General features: G+C 41.4%; 1 protein-coding gene across 1 annotated transcript in view; it reads left to right on the top strand.

Annotated features, from left to right (window-relative positions):
- Gfi1 (growth factor independent 1 transcriptional repressor) overlaps positions 1-1,663 on the top strand; it is a 7,389-nt gene extending 5,726 nt beyond the window's left edge. Inside the window, exon 6 of the mRNA XM_031342234.1 lies at positions 426-1,663. Coding sequence (XP_031198094.1) covers positions 426-604 — 179 coding nt within the window. The 3' untranslated portion in view covers positions 605-1,663. The remainder of the gene's footprint in view (positions 1-425) is intronic.
- Positions 1,664-16,797: the final 15,134 nt, after the last annotated feature.

Raw genomic sequence — 16,797 nt, 5'->3', positions numbered from 1 at the left:
GGGGGGGGGTCTGTAGGACAGCTCCTCCCACCTCCTTCACTGGGTCTGTAGGACAGCTCCTCCCACCTCCTGCCGAACATCTGCTCTGGAGGCCCTATGCTTCTAAAAGTGGGCAGGCTAGTCCTGGGGGGTGGTGAATTCAGCTGGGGAGGGCACGTGGCCTTTGCTCAGTTTCCGTTTAGCAGGAAACCGGTTGAGGCCTTTGGTTGGGAGCCTCCACTCAAAAAATCTCCCTTCCACCTGGTACACCCGTGGCTTACTGGTACTAAGTTGCAGGCCAGGAGTTGGTTCCTGTTGCAACTCATCACTCTCCAACATCGTGAAAGTCTTAGCCAGCTGCTAGCAAGAGCATGTGGGTCTCAACAGGTCCCTTCCAGCTTTATCCTAGGCTCATACTTCCTGCCCTTGGTCTTCCATCCTTGCAGGTGAGAAGCCCCACAAATGCCAGGTGTGTGGCAAAGCCTTCAGCCAGAGCTCCAACCTCATCACTCATAGCAGAAAGCACACAGGTTTCAAGCCCTTTGGCTGTGACCTGTGTGGGAAAGGGTTCCAGAGGAAGGTGGATCTCAGGAGGCACCGAGAGACTCAGCATGGACTCAAATGAGTGCTCTGGCTGTCTGCAACACCAGCTGTGTAACACTACTGGGAGGGATGTCTTCCCTGTCTCCCTCCAGCCCCTGCTCAGACCCCGAGTCCCGTGTGCAAAGCTCATCATGGTGGTAATTCCCCTTCACCTTCCTTCCCGGAGCTTCTGGAGGAGATGAACTCCTGTTTCTAAGGTCAACCCAGAATGGGAACCGCAGCAGTCATCTGTGCTTTGGGCTTCCCTACAGCTGAAGATGGGGATCAAATGAGATCTTGCACCTCCCAGTTCTTCCCTTTTCTGCTGTCTCACTGGGCAGCTGCTAAAAGAGGAGGCATCACCTCTTAAGCTTTGAACCCCACAGATGCTTTTATTAAGAAAGAATGAATTTTCTCTTCTGCAGAGACTGCTGACCCCTTTGTCCTCCACCAGACTCCGATTTAGGGAAGGCACCTCGTTCCTTTGAGATCATCAGATGCACCATCAAACCTGCCATGAGAAGAGTTGGGGGTGGGAAGCAGATTGGGCGATGAGAGGGAGTCAAAGGTCCTGTAGTGCCACCAGAGGAGGTGAAACTGCGAAGCAGCTTCCAGGAACAGGGTCTTCATTTACTCAATGTGTGATCATTGGCCACAGGTTATCAGAGTAAGGAACTGTGCTAGGTATGGCAGAGATTAAAGTCATAGCCCCTGACCCCCAAAAGCTATCAGTTGGACCTCAGCATAGCTAGAGCCTGTGTTCTGCACCTCCAAGGGGGTTCTGAAGAAGACCACACAAACATTTGGACTTCTTTTTGACAGTTCTGGAGTTTTTCAAGTATAAACAAATAGGAACTGGAGGATTATTTTAAAAATTCATGAGCGAATCCAGTTTTTATTGTTAGATGGAATTTTATAAGATGGCTGTGCTGGTAGATGTGGGACAAAGGCTATGGCCTCAACTCTCGTCCCTTATCATCTAGGAAAAACGTATTTTTCCTGTGAGAGTTGTAAATGTTCCTAAATCTTCTTGAGTGCATTATGTATTAGCATAATCATATTTATTAGAATGTTGTTTTAACTTAATAAAGTATTAAGATTATTACAGCTTGTCTTTTATCAGGCCAGGAATTTCGGGGGAAGGCTGTTGGTGTTTTTGCTTATTTTTTTTCCTGTGGGGTACACCAGGACTGAAGGACTGCAGAGGAAAACCAAAGAGTAAATCACAATTGCTCCAGTTTCCATATTTTTCTCCTTCTTTTATTTTTAAGAAGTTTTAAAAAGATTTATTTTTTGTTAGTTTTAATTATGTCTGTGTATCCCTATTTGTGTGTGTGAATATGTGCACATGAGTGCATATAACCACAGAGGCTAGAGAGGGCATTGGATCTCCTAAGGTTGGAGTAGTTTTGAGTGGTTGCAAGCCATCAGACATGTGTGCTAAAAACCAAACCCAGGTCCTCTGAAAGAGCTGCTGAGCTAGCTCCCCAGCCCCCAAATCTACCACCTACCTATCTATCCATCATCCACCCATTTATCTATCATCTATCTATCTATCTATCTATCTATCTATCTATCTATCTACCTATCTATCTATCTATCTATCTATCTATCTATCTATCTACCTATCTATCTATCTATCATCTACCTACCTACCTATTTATCATCTTTCTTCCTTTCGAGTCTCACTATATCTATATAGTGAACTCATAGTGATTTGTCTGCCTCCTAAGTGCTGGGATTAAAGGTGTGTGCTATTATATCTGGCTAATGTGTCTTAAATGAAAACTTAGGAGGTATGTAAAACTCAACTCCTATAGGCTTATAGAGTCCTGGATGGACCCATAGGAATATCAATTCTTACTTCTGAGAATGTCATCTTAACAAAAACAAACACACAAATAAAAACCAAACCAAACCAAACCCCTCAAAAGCTAAATAGGACATAGGCTTCTAGTTGAAAATATAGACCTTTGATTCAGAGACCTGAATGCTTTTAAAATATTTTTGTATGTATATATGTATTTACTTGTGTGTGTGTAAACATGCATGTACATAAGTGTGCAGGTGCCTGAAGTTGCCAGGAAAGGGTGTTGGAGCCCTTGAAGCTGGAGTTCTAGGCAGTTGTGAGCCATCTGACATAGGTGCTGAGCTCAACTATGAGTAGCAGGTGCTTCTGAGCCATCTCTTTGGCCCAGATTTGAGTCTCAGTGTAGGCTCTGTCACTGATGTATTCTGTGTCTTGGCAAATGTTATCACTTCCTAGTTTCCTTAACCATAAAGCATAACTGTGGTCCTGCCACCCCAACCTAATCCTGACTACTCAGATTCCATGGAAAGTGAAGAGAAGGGAAGAGAAAGGGAGGGAGGGGAAGAGAGAGATTGATTGGCTGGCTGCTGTGTGGAAGGAAAATTACAATCCTAAAATGTGAGAGAAATGTGAAATGGAGCTCAGGGCTTGTCTTGGGGTCACCCTGTGATTATTACATGTCATATTCTGCTATGACTTGGATACTCCAAGTTCCATATTCCAGGGAAGGAACTCAGCCCTGAGGCAGGAGCTAATGCAGAGGCCATGGAGAGCACTGCTTACTGACTTGCTCTTCATGGTTTGCTCAGCCCCGCTTTCTTTCTTTTCTTTTTTTTTTTTTTTTTTTTGGTTTTTCAAGACAGGGTTTCTCTGTATAGCCCTCAGGACAGACATGTCCTGGAACTCACTCTGTAGACCAGGCTGGCTTCAGAAATCCACCTGCCTTTGCCTCCCAAGTGCTGGGATTAAAGGCCACAGCCAGCACCACCACCGCCCGGCTTCAGCCCGCTTTCTTATAGCACCCAGGACCACAGCCCACAATGGGCTGGGGCCTCCCTGTCAATCACTAGTTAAGAGAATGCACCACAGGCTTGCCTACAGCCTGATGTTATGGAGATGTTTTCTCAATGTTCCCTCCTCTGAGACAACTCCAACTTGTATCAAGTTGACATAAAACTAGCCAGCATAGGGTGTCCCATCTGTCAGTCCTTTAAAAGACTGAAACCAGGATAAGGTCCTAGCCTTCTCTACCACCTGTGCTCAGAAGGCTTCTAGCCAGAGCTTCCACCCACGTGGCCCAGGGGGCCTGGCAACACTATTTCTACCGATCAATTTCTCACATGTCACACAGAAGTGAGGACAGTAGGTGATGGAAAGCCACCTGCTTCCTCCCACAGCTGGAATCACACAAAGCTTTCTTGTGTTGGGGGGTCCTTGGCCATTCTTGTGGGGTTTCCACAACTAAGTCTTTCCATGTCAGTTGATTCCCATTCAAAGTTTACTCTGGTAGAGTTTGAAGGTAGCACCTCAGAAACTGTGGGTGAAAAAGAACCCGAGCTTAGGGGAATCATTTCACAATATCCTGGGAGGCAAAGCCCTATGGTGTCTTGCTCACAAGTCAGTGTGTGCACTGATCTCTTAGTTCCAACCTGATTGAAAAATAAAATTATAATGAAGAAGTCAAACTGATTGAAGCCTGTGGGTTCTGTCTTCTCCCCATCTAGTCTGATGACATTGGAATATTTGCTCCACTTTCATGGGTTTTGATTAAGCTACTAGGAGTTGTTCTCTCTTTCTCTCTCTCTCTCTCTCTCTCTCTCTCTCTCTCTCTCTCTCTCTCTGTCTCTCTGTCTCTCTCCTGTTTTGTTTGTTTGCTTTGAGATAAAGTCTTACTATGTAACTCAGGCTTGAACTTACAATCCTCATACTTTAGCTACTCAAGTAGTTGGGATAACAGGTATATCCCACTATACTTAGGCTAGAAATTATAATTTTGGTGTTCACTTTTTTATTGGGAAAAATATTTATCTCTGTATCCCTCAGTTTAGAATCAAAACAAATTACTGTGCTAGTTGCCCTGGGAAAATTGAAGATTGAAAATATCTCTCTTAATGTTATTACTTGGCTTCATTAAAATTGGATTGTGAATATTCCATGTTGCATTATTCATGAGGTGGGCTCTATGGCTTTTGTCTGCCAGAGTAACAGTAGAAAGAGTAACGGGAGACACCCAGCGCACCTTTGTCTCTTCCACTAAATTTTTAATAACACCTCCAGCTAGCCAGTTGGTGAAGCTCAGCTCTTGCACAAAAGTGGAAAAGCACAGCTAACCCTGTTAGCTGAGTCTTTCAGGAGCTAATTTGAGTTTGTGTTCATCTACACCAGGCATGATTAAATTACCTATCAAGTGTGCTAAGCTATCAGGATTCAAGCCCAGTAAAAGGTGAATTCCATCTGATTGATTTGAAACACAAATGGAACAACTGAGGTCTCTAAGCACCACCTTAATTAAAGGGACAGCAGAGCATCACTCCTGTGCCTGTCACTGCTCTTGAAAACTTCAAGTGCATAGTGATTTGATCAAGTCATTCTGCTGGAAGCCTTTTTGTTTAACCTGACCATCTAACAGAAGTTACTTAAGAGAGAGGAAGCCAACAGGCCTTCATGCTCTTCCTTTTCACATCTAGAGCTCTGTTTGGCTCAATCCGCAATTCTGAGCTATTACCAAAGTCAAAACTTTCTATGGGGTTCATTATATATTTATTTAAACATTATCATTAAACCAGATTTAAGACATAAAAACTTCAGAGACATTTTACCCAGTGCCTTTCTAACTTTAAAGTCCATGGGTTAGTTTTTAATTTGTTTTCCCATCCTTTATCAACAAGTTTATATATACTTAAACATTTTTTTTTTTTTACTTCATGGTCAGGGTACTTATAACTTATATTGAAGTACTTCATTCATTTACTTACCATATAGACATATACTTAAAACTGAAATATATCTCACAATGAGAATTTGGACCTTGTTTTTTATTTATTTTGAGACAGGTTAGACTCTGAGTTAGGAAGATTGTCCTTGCTTCCAGAAGGCTAGAGTTACAGGTGAGTTCTAAAAATCCTTGCTTGGACAATTTTTGTGGCTTAAGGTTTTTCTTGGTGTCTTAGTATTTATTTATAAATTTTATCATTTTAGTAGACTTCTTAGGAAAAAATGAAAATTTTGAATTATAGTGGTTTTCACTCTAAGCAAAACATGTAAACCACACTGGAAGTTACAGAGAAGAAATAAAGCTTTAGGTTACCAGCCATTCTGTTGTGTTTATTTCATGAGCTATTTTATTCATTTAAAAATTTTTTGTTACATCTTTATTTATATATATGAGGGGCATGTTACGACTTCTACATTCAGTTTGTCCTTAAACCCTTTAGATTCTGGACACCAGGCTTGGGTGGCAAGCTCCTTAACTCACTTTATTTTGAAATAGAACAAATTTCTATTTCCAAGAGAGAATTCTTGCCCCACATCTTCCAAACCTTAGAAATGTTTGGAACTTGGGTGTGAATGCTGTTGTAATCTGTATTTCATGGTCATCTCTTCACAAGTTTATCGGTTTGACCCATCTCCCTCTCTGTGAGATGTTTGCTCACGTACTTTGTTTTTTTAAAACCAGGCTGCCAGCTTTTTTCTTTCTTTCTTTCTTTCTTTCTTTCTTTCTTTCTTTCTTTCTTTCTTTCTTTTTTCCTTCCTTCCTTCCTTCCTTCCTTCCTTCCTTCCTTTCTTTCTTTTACATCAATAGAAAGTAAATCAAGACAATTACTCTATGATTGTTTTTGTTGTTGTTGCTTTTCTTAAGAACCTCTGGGGCTGGAGAGATTGCTCAGTGCTTAAGAGCACTGGCTTCTCTGGCAGGGGACCTGGATTCAGTTTCCTTCCCTTCTCATTATTAGCTTTGACTTACTTACTTCCTTCCTTCCTTCCTTCCTTCCTTCCTTCCTTCCTTCCTTCCTTCCTTCCTTGTTTTTTACTTTTCCTTTTGTACTTTCAGGATCACATTTATCTACCTGCCCAACTCATGTTTCTGCTCTACATGGTTCTACATGGTTCTGTCTCTGGGTTTGCCATCCGTCCTACTGTCTACCTCTACTTGAGCCCCAGTCCCATAAATAATTAAAATAAAAGTTAGCTCCTAACGACCAGCAGAAGAGGCTCCCTCTGACTTGCGTCATTCTCTTCAGAATAACTTGATTACTCATGGCCCTTGTTCTTGCACATGAAATGCTTGCTTGGGATTTTAGTGTGTGTTACTGTCATGACTTTAAGCCAAACAACTGCCATCTTTGGGGGGTTCAGTCATGTCCCTTGCCAAAAGGATTATCCCACCTGAGCTTGTTGACTCCACGAATGGGACTGTGGGAAGGGTCATATCTGAGCATCTTGTTTTCTCTGGTTTGCAACCCTGCCTTAATTGCTTGGGGCCCCTGGGAGTATAGGAGGAACTAGAGCACATGGGCAGGGATGTGCAAAAGAGATGAGTTCCATCTAGTCAGCTAGGGAAAAGCATCACCCCTGCTGGGTGAAGACTTTCCAGTGTGGAGGACTGTGGGAGGAGCACCCTGTAGATAACCCCTCTCACTGTGCTCTGTAAATTCACTAAACTGTTGCTTTCTCAAAGTGACCCCTGGTGAAAACTTGCCTCAGTTTGTTAGTTTGTTGTTGGAACCTTAGGGAGAAGAGTAAGTGTTGCTTGTGGCTCCCCTTGAGAAAGAATTTATCAACAGATACATTGTTTACTTTGAGGAGAATAAGAATCATTTTGATACTAAATATGACATAGTAATTATTTATTTGGTTTTTAAAAAGTATTTAAAGTTTCTTTGTCATAGTCTCCCTATATAAATGATACCTATATATTTATTTATAAACATGTGTGTAGGTATGCTGATCTTACAACTCTGTTAAACCTTTTACATTTGCTATATATAATTATAAATAGCTGTTTAAGATAACTGCTGAGATATGAAAATGATTATAGCTTTTTATCCCCTCCTTTTAAGTTATTCCTCCTGTCTTTGTGGCAGCGATGGTCAATACTATGTTGAATGGGAAAAGTAAATGCTTTTAATTTTTTAAATTTAGTGTGATGCTTTTAGTAGAGTGCTGGCAAATAGCTTTTAAGGAATCAATCTAAGGGGTGAAGAGATGGCTCAGTTGGTAAAGTGCTTGCTTTGCAAGCAAAAGAATTTGAATTTGGATCCCCAGAATCCATGGAAAAAGCCAGGGAAGAACCTTTAATGACAATACTAGGGAGCTGGAGATAGAAAGATCCCTGGGGCTTGCTGGCCAGCTGGCCTTTGCCAGATCAGTGAGCCCCAGGCTCAGTGACAAGCCCTGTTTAAAAATAATAAATAAACAATAATAATATAGAGAGTAATAGAGGAAGACACATGCCATTGTCTTTGGCTTGCATACTCAGGCACACATGTGTGCACATACATATACATATAACACACATACACACACACAAAATAAATTGTGATGGCTGATCTGGATAATCAGCTTGATACAACTGGCAAGAGGGAATCTCAGCTGAAGAACTGCCTCCATCAGAGTAGCCTATGGTCACTTCTCAGGGCATTTTCCTAATTGCTAGTGATGTAGGTCTTAGCCCACCATCCTTAGTCAGGTAGGTCTGGATTGTATGAGAAAGGCATGAGCTAGGGATCTAGCCAATGAGCAATGTTTCTTCATGGTCTCTGCTTCAGTTCCTATGTGAGCTCCTGCCCTCACTTCCCTCAGAGATGGATTGTACTCTGTGAGATGAAATAACCCTTTCCTTCCCAAATTGCTTGGGGTCATGGTGTTTATCACAGCAACAGACACCAAACCAGAACAGAACCAAATGTTTACAGAATTGTATTTGAGCCAGGCATGGTAGCACCTGTATTCTCAGCACTGGTGAAGTGGCTACTGATGGATCTCTGCCAGTTCTAGTCTAGCCTGTCTTGAAAAAAAAATTCTTCTACTTGTATTAGAGTAAGATTTCTACTTCCTTCCCTTCTTTATAAGTGATAGTACTAGAATCCAGGACTTTGATCTGCAGCACCCACTGCTGAGCTACACCCGGGCCCTGGAGTCAGTGTTCTCATCTGGTTTATCCTTCGGATATAAGATCCTACTATGTATCCCATTTGCCTTTGTCTCCCAAGTGCTGAGAGTTCAGGTATATAATTACCCGCATACATGAGTCTTCTAATAGTTAATAAATATTTAATCTTATTGTATGTTTTTCAAATTTCTTGAAAAGTTTTCTGGCTCTTTCCTTTAATTTGTTTATTTGACAAATATAGTTTAAAAAGATGTTTAAAATTATCCTTACTTCACTGTGACCACCCAAATGCTGAGATTTAGGGGTGGGCTACATGAACCACTAAATGTTAGCTTTTTACTTTGTTATATTGCCTATATATGCTTGCTGTTCTCTAATTTCCAATAAGCATTTATCAATAAAATTTACATGTGTGTGAAAGACAGAGACAGAAAGGGAGAAGGAGAAAGAGAGAAAGATTGAGACTGAATTATTCTATCATGTCCCAAACATGACATACTGTCTTAGTATGTGTATTCATTCTCTGGTATTTGGGGAGGATTCTAACTTGCGAGGCTTTTTAAAGCCTGATGTGTAACTGTGGGGAAGAAACAAAAGCAGGAAGCCAGATTTACTTCTTAAAGCTTTACAAACTTCATTGAGAAATTTCTTATTTTGTTAAATTTAAAAGCCTAGTTTCAATTCTGTTTTTTGTTTTTTGGGTTTTTTTTTTGTTTTGTTTTTTGTTTTTTGTTTTTCACATGAATCAGGCATTTCCTGGTTGTCCTTTCTGAGAAGTAAAGCAAACTGCTGAGTTTGTCTAAGGTCTGCAGAGACAAGGGTAGTCATAAGGAGCAGCCAGGTCAGAGCAGAGCACCCGCGTGACTTGTGGGGAGTCAGGAGCCATTCACTCTTTAACATTTAGTAGACTCCTGTATATTTCACCTCTTGACTTTATCTTCCCTGAGATTTCACAGAAACTCAGCTTCCTCTTTTCCCTGCACTGAAACTACTACTCGTGGGATGATAGTAATCTCTGCTTAGCTGAGGGGGAACCGCCACAGCACAGTGTTTTTGTACTGCATATTTGTGACTTGCTTTTGCCTGGTTTTTGGTTATGCCATGCAGGATATAAAAGAATACATAAAAAATTAAAATAAAGGTAGAACTAGATAATGTTCAAAACTCCTTTATTTGTAAATCTTCCTCTTTTTTTCCATCTAAACTACCACTTAAAAAAAATCTAAACATGACAACTATTAAAGCATGCTTAAGATGTAACTAGCCAAGTCCTTTCACTCCAGAAAATGTGGAAAAAAGACTTACATTATTCCTGTATTCTGTCTGATTATCTTTTTGTTTCCACATGATTCATAGAGGAATGAGCAGCTGTAGTCAGTAGATGGTTATACATTTTTTTGAAATGATTTTGTTCTGTGTATGCATTGCACGTTCCTTATTGAATTTTTCAAAAGTAAGATATTAGCAAAGTTAGACAGTACTCAGTATTTGATGATTCATAATTCAATGTGTCGTGTGACTTCTCCTGAGGAGCTCTGAGCAAGCATCTGTTTACCCAGATGCAACACCAATGACACCACAGAAAAGAAGTCTACTAATTCTAGCCTAGTGAACCAATGAGCACATTGCATGAGTGTGGGTGACTTGGACTATGCAGTAAAGCTGTATCGCTGGAATTTCCAGGAAAGAGCCCTTGCTCCTCCTCAAATCACTTACTGCTTATAGAACCTCTGGGGGGTAAGCGCATGGGGGGGCGTGGGTCTTGTTACTTTATTGTGAGTTCACGGAACTGTTTCATTTGTCTTTGCTGTTTCTCTGTTGGGGGATGTTTCAGCCAGAGGAAGTGGCTGCCCTGTGCTTTTTAAGCTCCAGGTTATTTTCAGGCGGGTCAAGCACCGCTCAGGGCAGGTTTTGGCTGACAGACCTATGGGCACTTATTTTCATATTGGGTACATGGAAGGTAAGTCAGCAGTGGACTGGGAGATATGAAGGAGCCCCAAAACTAGGGCCAAACATCTAACTGGTCCAGGAAACTCACCAACATGCTCTGCCCACCACTGGTAACTGCCCTAATGTTTTCTTAGAGGGCTCTCTTCTGCTAGTCATTGTTGGTCCAAGACTGGGAAGTTTCAGGTCTAGGAAGTAAATGTGAAATTTTCTAAGAAATTTTCTATTAGTTTGAAGAAATAGAACTGTTGAGTTAAGAAGCATTGAGTTGTGCCAGATTGTGGAAGTATAGGCCTGTGATCCTGGCTACTAAGGGGTCTTAGATAAGGGAATCATTATTTCAGGGTTTGCCTGGGCTACCGAGTGAGTTCAAGGTCAACATAAATGTATGCAAGACCTGGTTTCAAATAAAAAAGTAAAATGTCTGAGGATGTAACTTAATGGAAGAGTTCCTGCCTAGCATTCAGAGGGTCCTGGCTGAATTCAGTCCTAGTACCAAGAAGAAAAGGAACAGGGACCCCATTGAACTGAAAGCAGGAAGGATTGATTGCCTTGTAGTTACTTTTGTAAATAACATTATAACAAATTAACTTGTATGATTATGGAGGGTGGACCAACACCTGCAGTGAGGAAGCTGGAGGCCCAGGGTAGCCAGCAGGGCCATTCCAGTGTGAGGGCTCACCACTGATATCTCAAATATGGTATATTGGTGGGACTGAGACTCCTCCTAACTGATTCTATTCTGATCCTTAGTTGATTGAGCAAAGCCAATCTGCATTAGAGAGGACATTAGACCTTTGCTTCTATAGCAACTTGAGTATTAATCTCATTCAAAGAGGCCCTCACAGACATACCCAGAATAATGTTTGGCCAACTCTCTGGGAGCCCTGTGACATAGTCAAATTGGCATGAAGTTAATCATCATGGCCTTCAAACTGCCAGAGTGCTGTCAGGGCAAACAGCTTCCTAGTTATGGTAGTGCACACCTCAAAATCTCAGAGCTTACACAATAAAGTTTATTTCTCAAACATCATGGTGGGTTTGGATTGTATCCTTCACATGTCATTGAGAAATCTTGACCTCTTCCTTCTTGTGGTGCTCCTAGGGAATTCTGGGAGTCTTTTTAATGGATTCCCTGCGTTTGGTTAGTTGACACATGAAGATAGGGAGCACACAGAGATAACATGGGAGCTCTGTGAAGACTGGGTGATCCTTGGGTCAGTTAAGCTCATATTCCTTGATTGGGCTGCAATGTGACATTCTGACCCTACTGCAAAAGGGGCAATAAAATGTATCTTCCTCTTGTGCTAAGAAAGAGAAAATTGAACTGGTGAACATGTATTCTTTACCAGAGCCCTAAGTGGCTTTTAGAAGGCTCATCCTTTCTGGGTGTTTCCTTTTTTTGTAAACTGAGGAAGATAGACCACTTGCTCTCCAGGGGACTTTCCAGCTCTGACCATCTAGTTCTGTGATTCTATCAAAACCCTGGCTGGGCCCTGGAAACACCCAGTACAGAGATTGGCTTTTCCCAGCCTAAGTGGAAAGAACATCGAACAGAGACTGTCTCACCTCACAAGATTCTTTTGAGGTTGCACTGTAGCCTCTGGCCTGATTATGTCCTTCCTGAAGTTCCCAAGAACTATGCAGACACCTTGACCCAGGGTCATAGAGTCCCCCACCTTTCTGGGCTTGTGTGAGTGGATAATAATATAGCTGTGACACACCTTCTATTTTCTTTCCTTCTCCTTTTCATGTTGTGAAAAGTGGAGATCCTTTGGGGGTGCTTTCTAAGATGTTTCTAAGGTGTTTTAGAGAGGGGTGAGTGTTGTATGTATACATCCTGATCCCAGACAAACCTGGGGAGATCATGATAGGCTGGCTTGTGTCAGAGTAACTGCATTTACAAGTTATCTTTATGTAACTCTGGGCTTTTCCTCCTGATTACTTTGTTTCCAAAAATAATGACTATGAGACTAATTATTTATTAATGAATACTTAGGCCAATAACCTTGGCTCTGTTACCTAAATAGCTCACATTTCTCAATAATCCAGTTTGTTCTATTAACTGTGCCACATGGCTGGCTACCTTCTTCTCAGGTTTAATTATCTGTCTCCTCAGAGTTTCCAGGTGAATCTAGTGAGTCTGAATATTTTCCAGAATTATTCTCTCCCTGCTGGAATTCTCACCTCCTATTTCCTGCCTCAGCTCATTGGCCATAGGCTTTTTTTAAATTGACAGGTGATGCTCCCATACATTATGTAGAGATTCTCTATACACCTTTATTTTCCTGATGATTTCTTTTATTTACTTTTTTATAACTCAAGATCATGTCTGTTTTATTTATTACTACTTCTGCAGGGTCCTTATCAGTGCAGGTCAGAATGTAAATTCTTTGTGAATAAATATTACTGGGCTGGCATGTAACTCAATGCGATCATATATATTTAGTCCCCAACACCTCCAAAATTTACCTTAAAAATTTAAAGTTCAGAGCAATTGGAATTCTGGGTGTGGGTATGTTAGAAATACATGCATACATCTACTTATTAATTTGTGTGTGTGCATGTGTGTGTGGATGTGTGTGTGGTGTATATACATATGTTACACATGTACACAGATGTTTGTGTGTAGTAGGTGCCTGTGCATGTAGACATCAGAGGTCTGTGTGGACATCTTCTGTCATTGTCAACTGAACTTCCTGAGACAAGATCTCTTACCAAATTGGGAGCTCATCACCGGCTAGACTGGCTGTGAGCCCCCAGGATCCCATGTCTCCCCTACACTGGCAGATGTTAACACACTCACTGTATGACAGCTTTCACATGGATACTGGTGTCCCAGACTCAGGCCTTCATTCTTGTACACTTTGGAGATTACTCCCCAGCCTCACTAATGTTTTTAATCTAAACTAAGCCTATACTGTGGACTGAAGGCATTTTAGAAGAATGAACAAGAACAGCCATACTTCATGGTCTAGCCTGGGCTTAGGGTCTTAGAAGGGTTAAGACTAAGAGTTTGGCTGTAGTTCCCTCACATCAGAATGCCTGTGCTGTGAGTTTGAGTCCTGTGTGCTTCACATTGCTACAGTAGGAGTGGGCCAGACTGCACTGGAAGGGACAGTAGTTAACTGCAGAGTCAAGCAGGCAGAGCGTGGCTGTCTTGTTCTGGTCTCAGGGTGTGCAGGAATTAACTTTTTGTTGCTGTCCTTTATTTTGCTTTGGGTCTTATGTATCCCAAGCTATCGTCTTGCTCCTACCCCAAGTTCTGGGATTACATTGGTATGTTCCCATACCTACCACTAACTTTACATTATAAAATAAAAAGGAGTTGGATGTTCTGAAGCTCTCTGTCCCTGAAACGAATGGTGTGATAGGTCTTTCCTTAGCTGATGTTTTCAGTTTCACTATGATGTTGTCTCATCGAAACATCTGGTTTCCTCTATTCACCAATCCTACTCTAAAGATTAAACACAATTCAGAAGCTGAATCTGCAGTGAAAGAAAAAAAAAAAAGATTACCACATCACACACAGCAAGAGCTTTACTGATGCAAACCAAGTATGGCTCCCACTGTAACCAAACACTTGGGAGGCTGTGGAGGTAGATGTGAGTTTTAGGAAACCTTTGGGAAATGAAAGGCAGGAAGATTGAGTGTGGAGTAGACACTCAGTGAATGGGTCACCATCACTGTGTTTGTTACTAATGTCTTTTTAAGTTTGAGACAGGCTTTCATGTAGCCCAGGCTGGCCTTGAACTCATATGTAACAGACCTTGAACTTCTGAGCCTCTGGCTTCTCTACCTTTTGAGACATGAGATTATAGGTATGTGCCACATGCCCAGTTGATATTTCCTCATATTAGTAACTACTATGACTTATTAAAACCTCATAATTTTCTTCAGAGATTTGAAGTTCTTGTCATACAGATCTTTCACTTTCTTAGAGTCACACAAAGCTATTTTATATTATTTGTGACTATTGTGAATGATTTTGCTTCCCTAATTTCTTTCTCAGGTGGTTCCTCAGAAAATTAGACATAGTACTATCTAAGGACCCAGCAATACCACTCCTGGGCATATACCCAGAAGATGCTCCAACATGTAATAAGGATACATGTTCCACTATGTTCATAGCAGCCTTATTTATAATAGCCAGAAGCTGGAGAGAATCCAGATGTCCTTCAACAGAGGAATGGATACAGAAAATGTGGTGCATTTACACAATGGGGTACTACTCAGCAATTAAGAATGATGAATTCATGCCAAGCAGTGGTGGTGCACTCCTATAATCCCAGCACTTGGGAGGCAGAGGCAGGTGGATTTCTGAGTTCAAGGCCAGCCTGGTCTACAGAGTGACTTCCAGGACAGCCAGGGCTACACAGAGAAACCCTGTCTTGAAAAACAAAACAAAACAAAAAACCAAACCAAAACAAAACAAAACAACAAAAAAGATGAATTCATGAAATTTTTAGGCAAATGGATGGAACTAGAAAATATCATCTTGAGTGAGGTAACCTAATTACAAAAGAACACACTGGTATGCACTCACTGATAAGTGGATATTAGCCTAGAAGCTCGGAATACCCAAGATACAATTCACAAAACAAGACAACTAGAATTTCATCACTGCCCTTGCTTTCTGTCTGTATATGCTGCCCTGGTCTTGAAGCCTCATGATTTCTTTCTTTGTATTATTGTTATTACATTACTGCTACTTATCTGCTAAGTCTGAAAGGACCTGAAATGTTTTGTAACAACAACAACAACAACAACAACAACAAAAATAATCAGTTTTGTTTCTCACCCCAAGTGATGAAAAGAACATCTCCATGGCAGGCATACTCCTTCCCAAGCTCTTGCTTTTGTACAACTGAAATATCAGTACATTGTTACTTCTCTATTTGGAAATTATGTGGTTCCAGTTTTCATGGTGTCCTTGTGGGTTTTTCTGTTTCAGTTGTCCTAAAAATGCCTCTCTTATCATTGCTCCACAGTCAACATCTTGAGCACCCTGTTAGCATGTCTTCAATGGAGTGCGGTTTGATTGTTGACACCTGTTGTCCTTGGTGTGCTCTGACATCTTTTCTACTCCAACTAGAGAAAGCTTAATCCAGCTGTATAAAGAAAGAGAGCACGTGCCTCTGTGCACCTCTTCTGTGCATAGGAGTTGCCAGTGTTCTTATGTTTGCATTGTAGATGGGACACTGGAACACAGGGCTGCTACTTGGTTGCGCTCTGCCTGAGTCAGGCACTCAATTCTAGGTGTCTGGCCCTCTTCCTCCTGACCCTGAGGTCAGACAGAAAGGGTAACTTACTTCACAGTAATGGTAATTTCTATTCACAGGGTCATTGTGGGGCTTAGGGGGACATATTTAAATCTCAGAGGACAGTACTATAATCACCAGACTGGTTATTTGTATTTTTAAAATGCACATACATGCATAAGTTAGTGTGTGTGAGTTATTCGCACCTAGGTTCTGGGGACTGAGCTTGGGACCCATGTCTGCAAGGCAGACATCTTATCCATGGAATCACCTCGACAGCCACATTGGCATTATTCTCTGATCACACAGCTCTGTTCTCAAGCATTCTCTCTCATACTCTGATGTGGGTATTTCTTACCCCTTTCCTACCTCCAAATCTTCTAAAAAAAAAAAAAAATGACAAAGACATGACTCTGGAAATGAAGGCCTAGAAGATTCCCAGCATACAAGCTCAGTCACTGTGTCATAACAACAATATCTTACAGAGGATCTAACTAATCAGAAAGTTGTAGCCTATGGCCAGAAAGGAAGTTACTAGCTTTTAACTTATTTATTATCTATTTCGTGCCCTCCTCATGTGTGTGTGCACGTGTGTGTGTGTGTGTGTGTGTGTGTGTGCATGTGCCACATCACAAACCGTAGAGGTCAAAGGACAATTTGTAGAAATCTGTTCTTCCCTTCTACTATGTGAGTTCTGAGGACCAAGCACATGTTATCAGGCTTGTCAGCAAGTTCCTTTATCCACTGAACCATCTTGCTAAGGCCCAGTTGTTGTTGTTCTTGTGTGTATGTGTGTGTGTTTTAATAAATTAAAACTATGCAGTAGCTGCTTAGTCCAGGTTGACCTGATAGTCACAGAAATCCTCCTGCCTCAGTCTCCTGAATGCTAAGGTTGCAGCATGAGTCAACATCCCGCACAAAGATAACTTTTATAATTTATCTTTTTTAAACTCATGGGGATGCTCACAGGTTGGGAGTGGATCACAGCAAGAAAGCCCTGCAACATAGGTAGCTCTCCTTGATGCATTCCTGACTCTCTTTGGTCAAAGGATGGAAATCTGTGAAGAAAATGATTCTTCTGTGACTTCTCTCTTCCTGCTTCTGTT

The sequence above is a fragment of the Mastomys coucha genome, unplaced genomic scaffold (genome assembly GCF_008632895.1).
Source record: "Mastomys coucha isolate ucsf_1 unplaced genomic scaffold, UCSF_Mcou_1 pScaffold22, whole genome shotgun sequence".
Lineage (NCBI taxonomy): Eukaryota > Metazoa > Chordata > Mammalia > Rodentia > Muridae > Mastomys > Mastomys coucha.
Note: the sequence above shows the minus strand (reverse complement) of the source record. Positions and strands in the feature narration are given on the sequence as shown.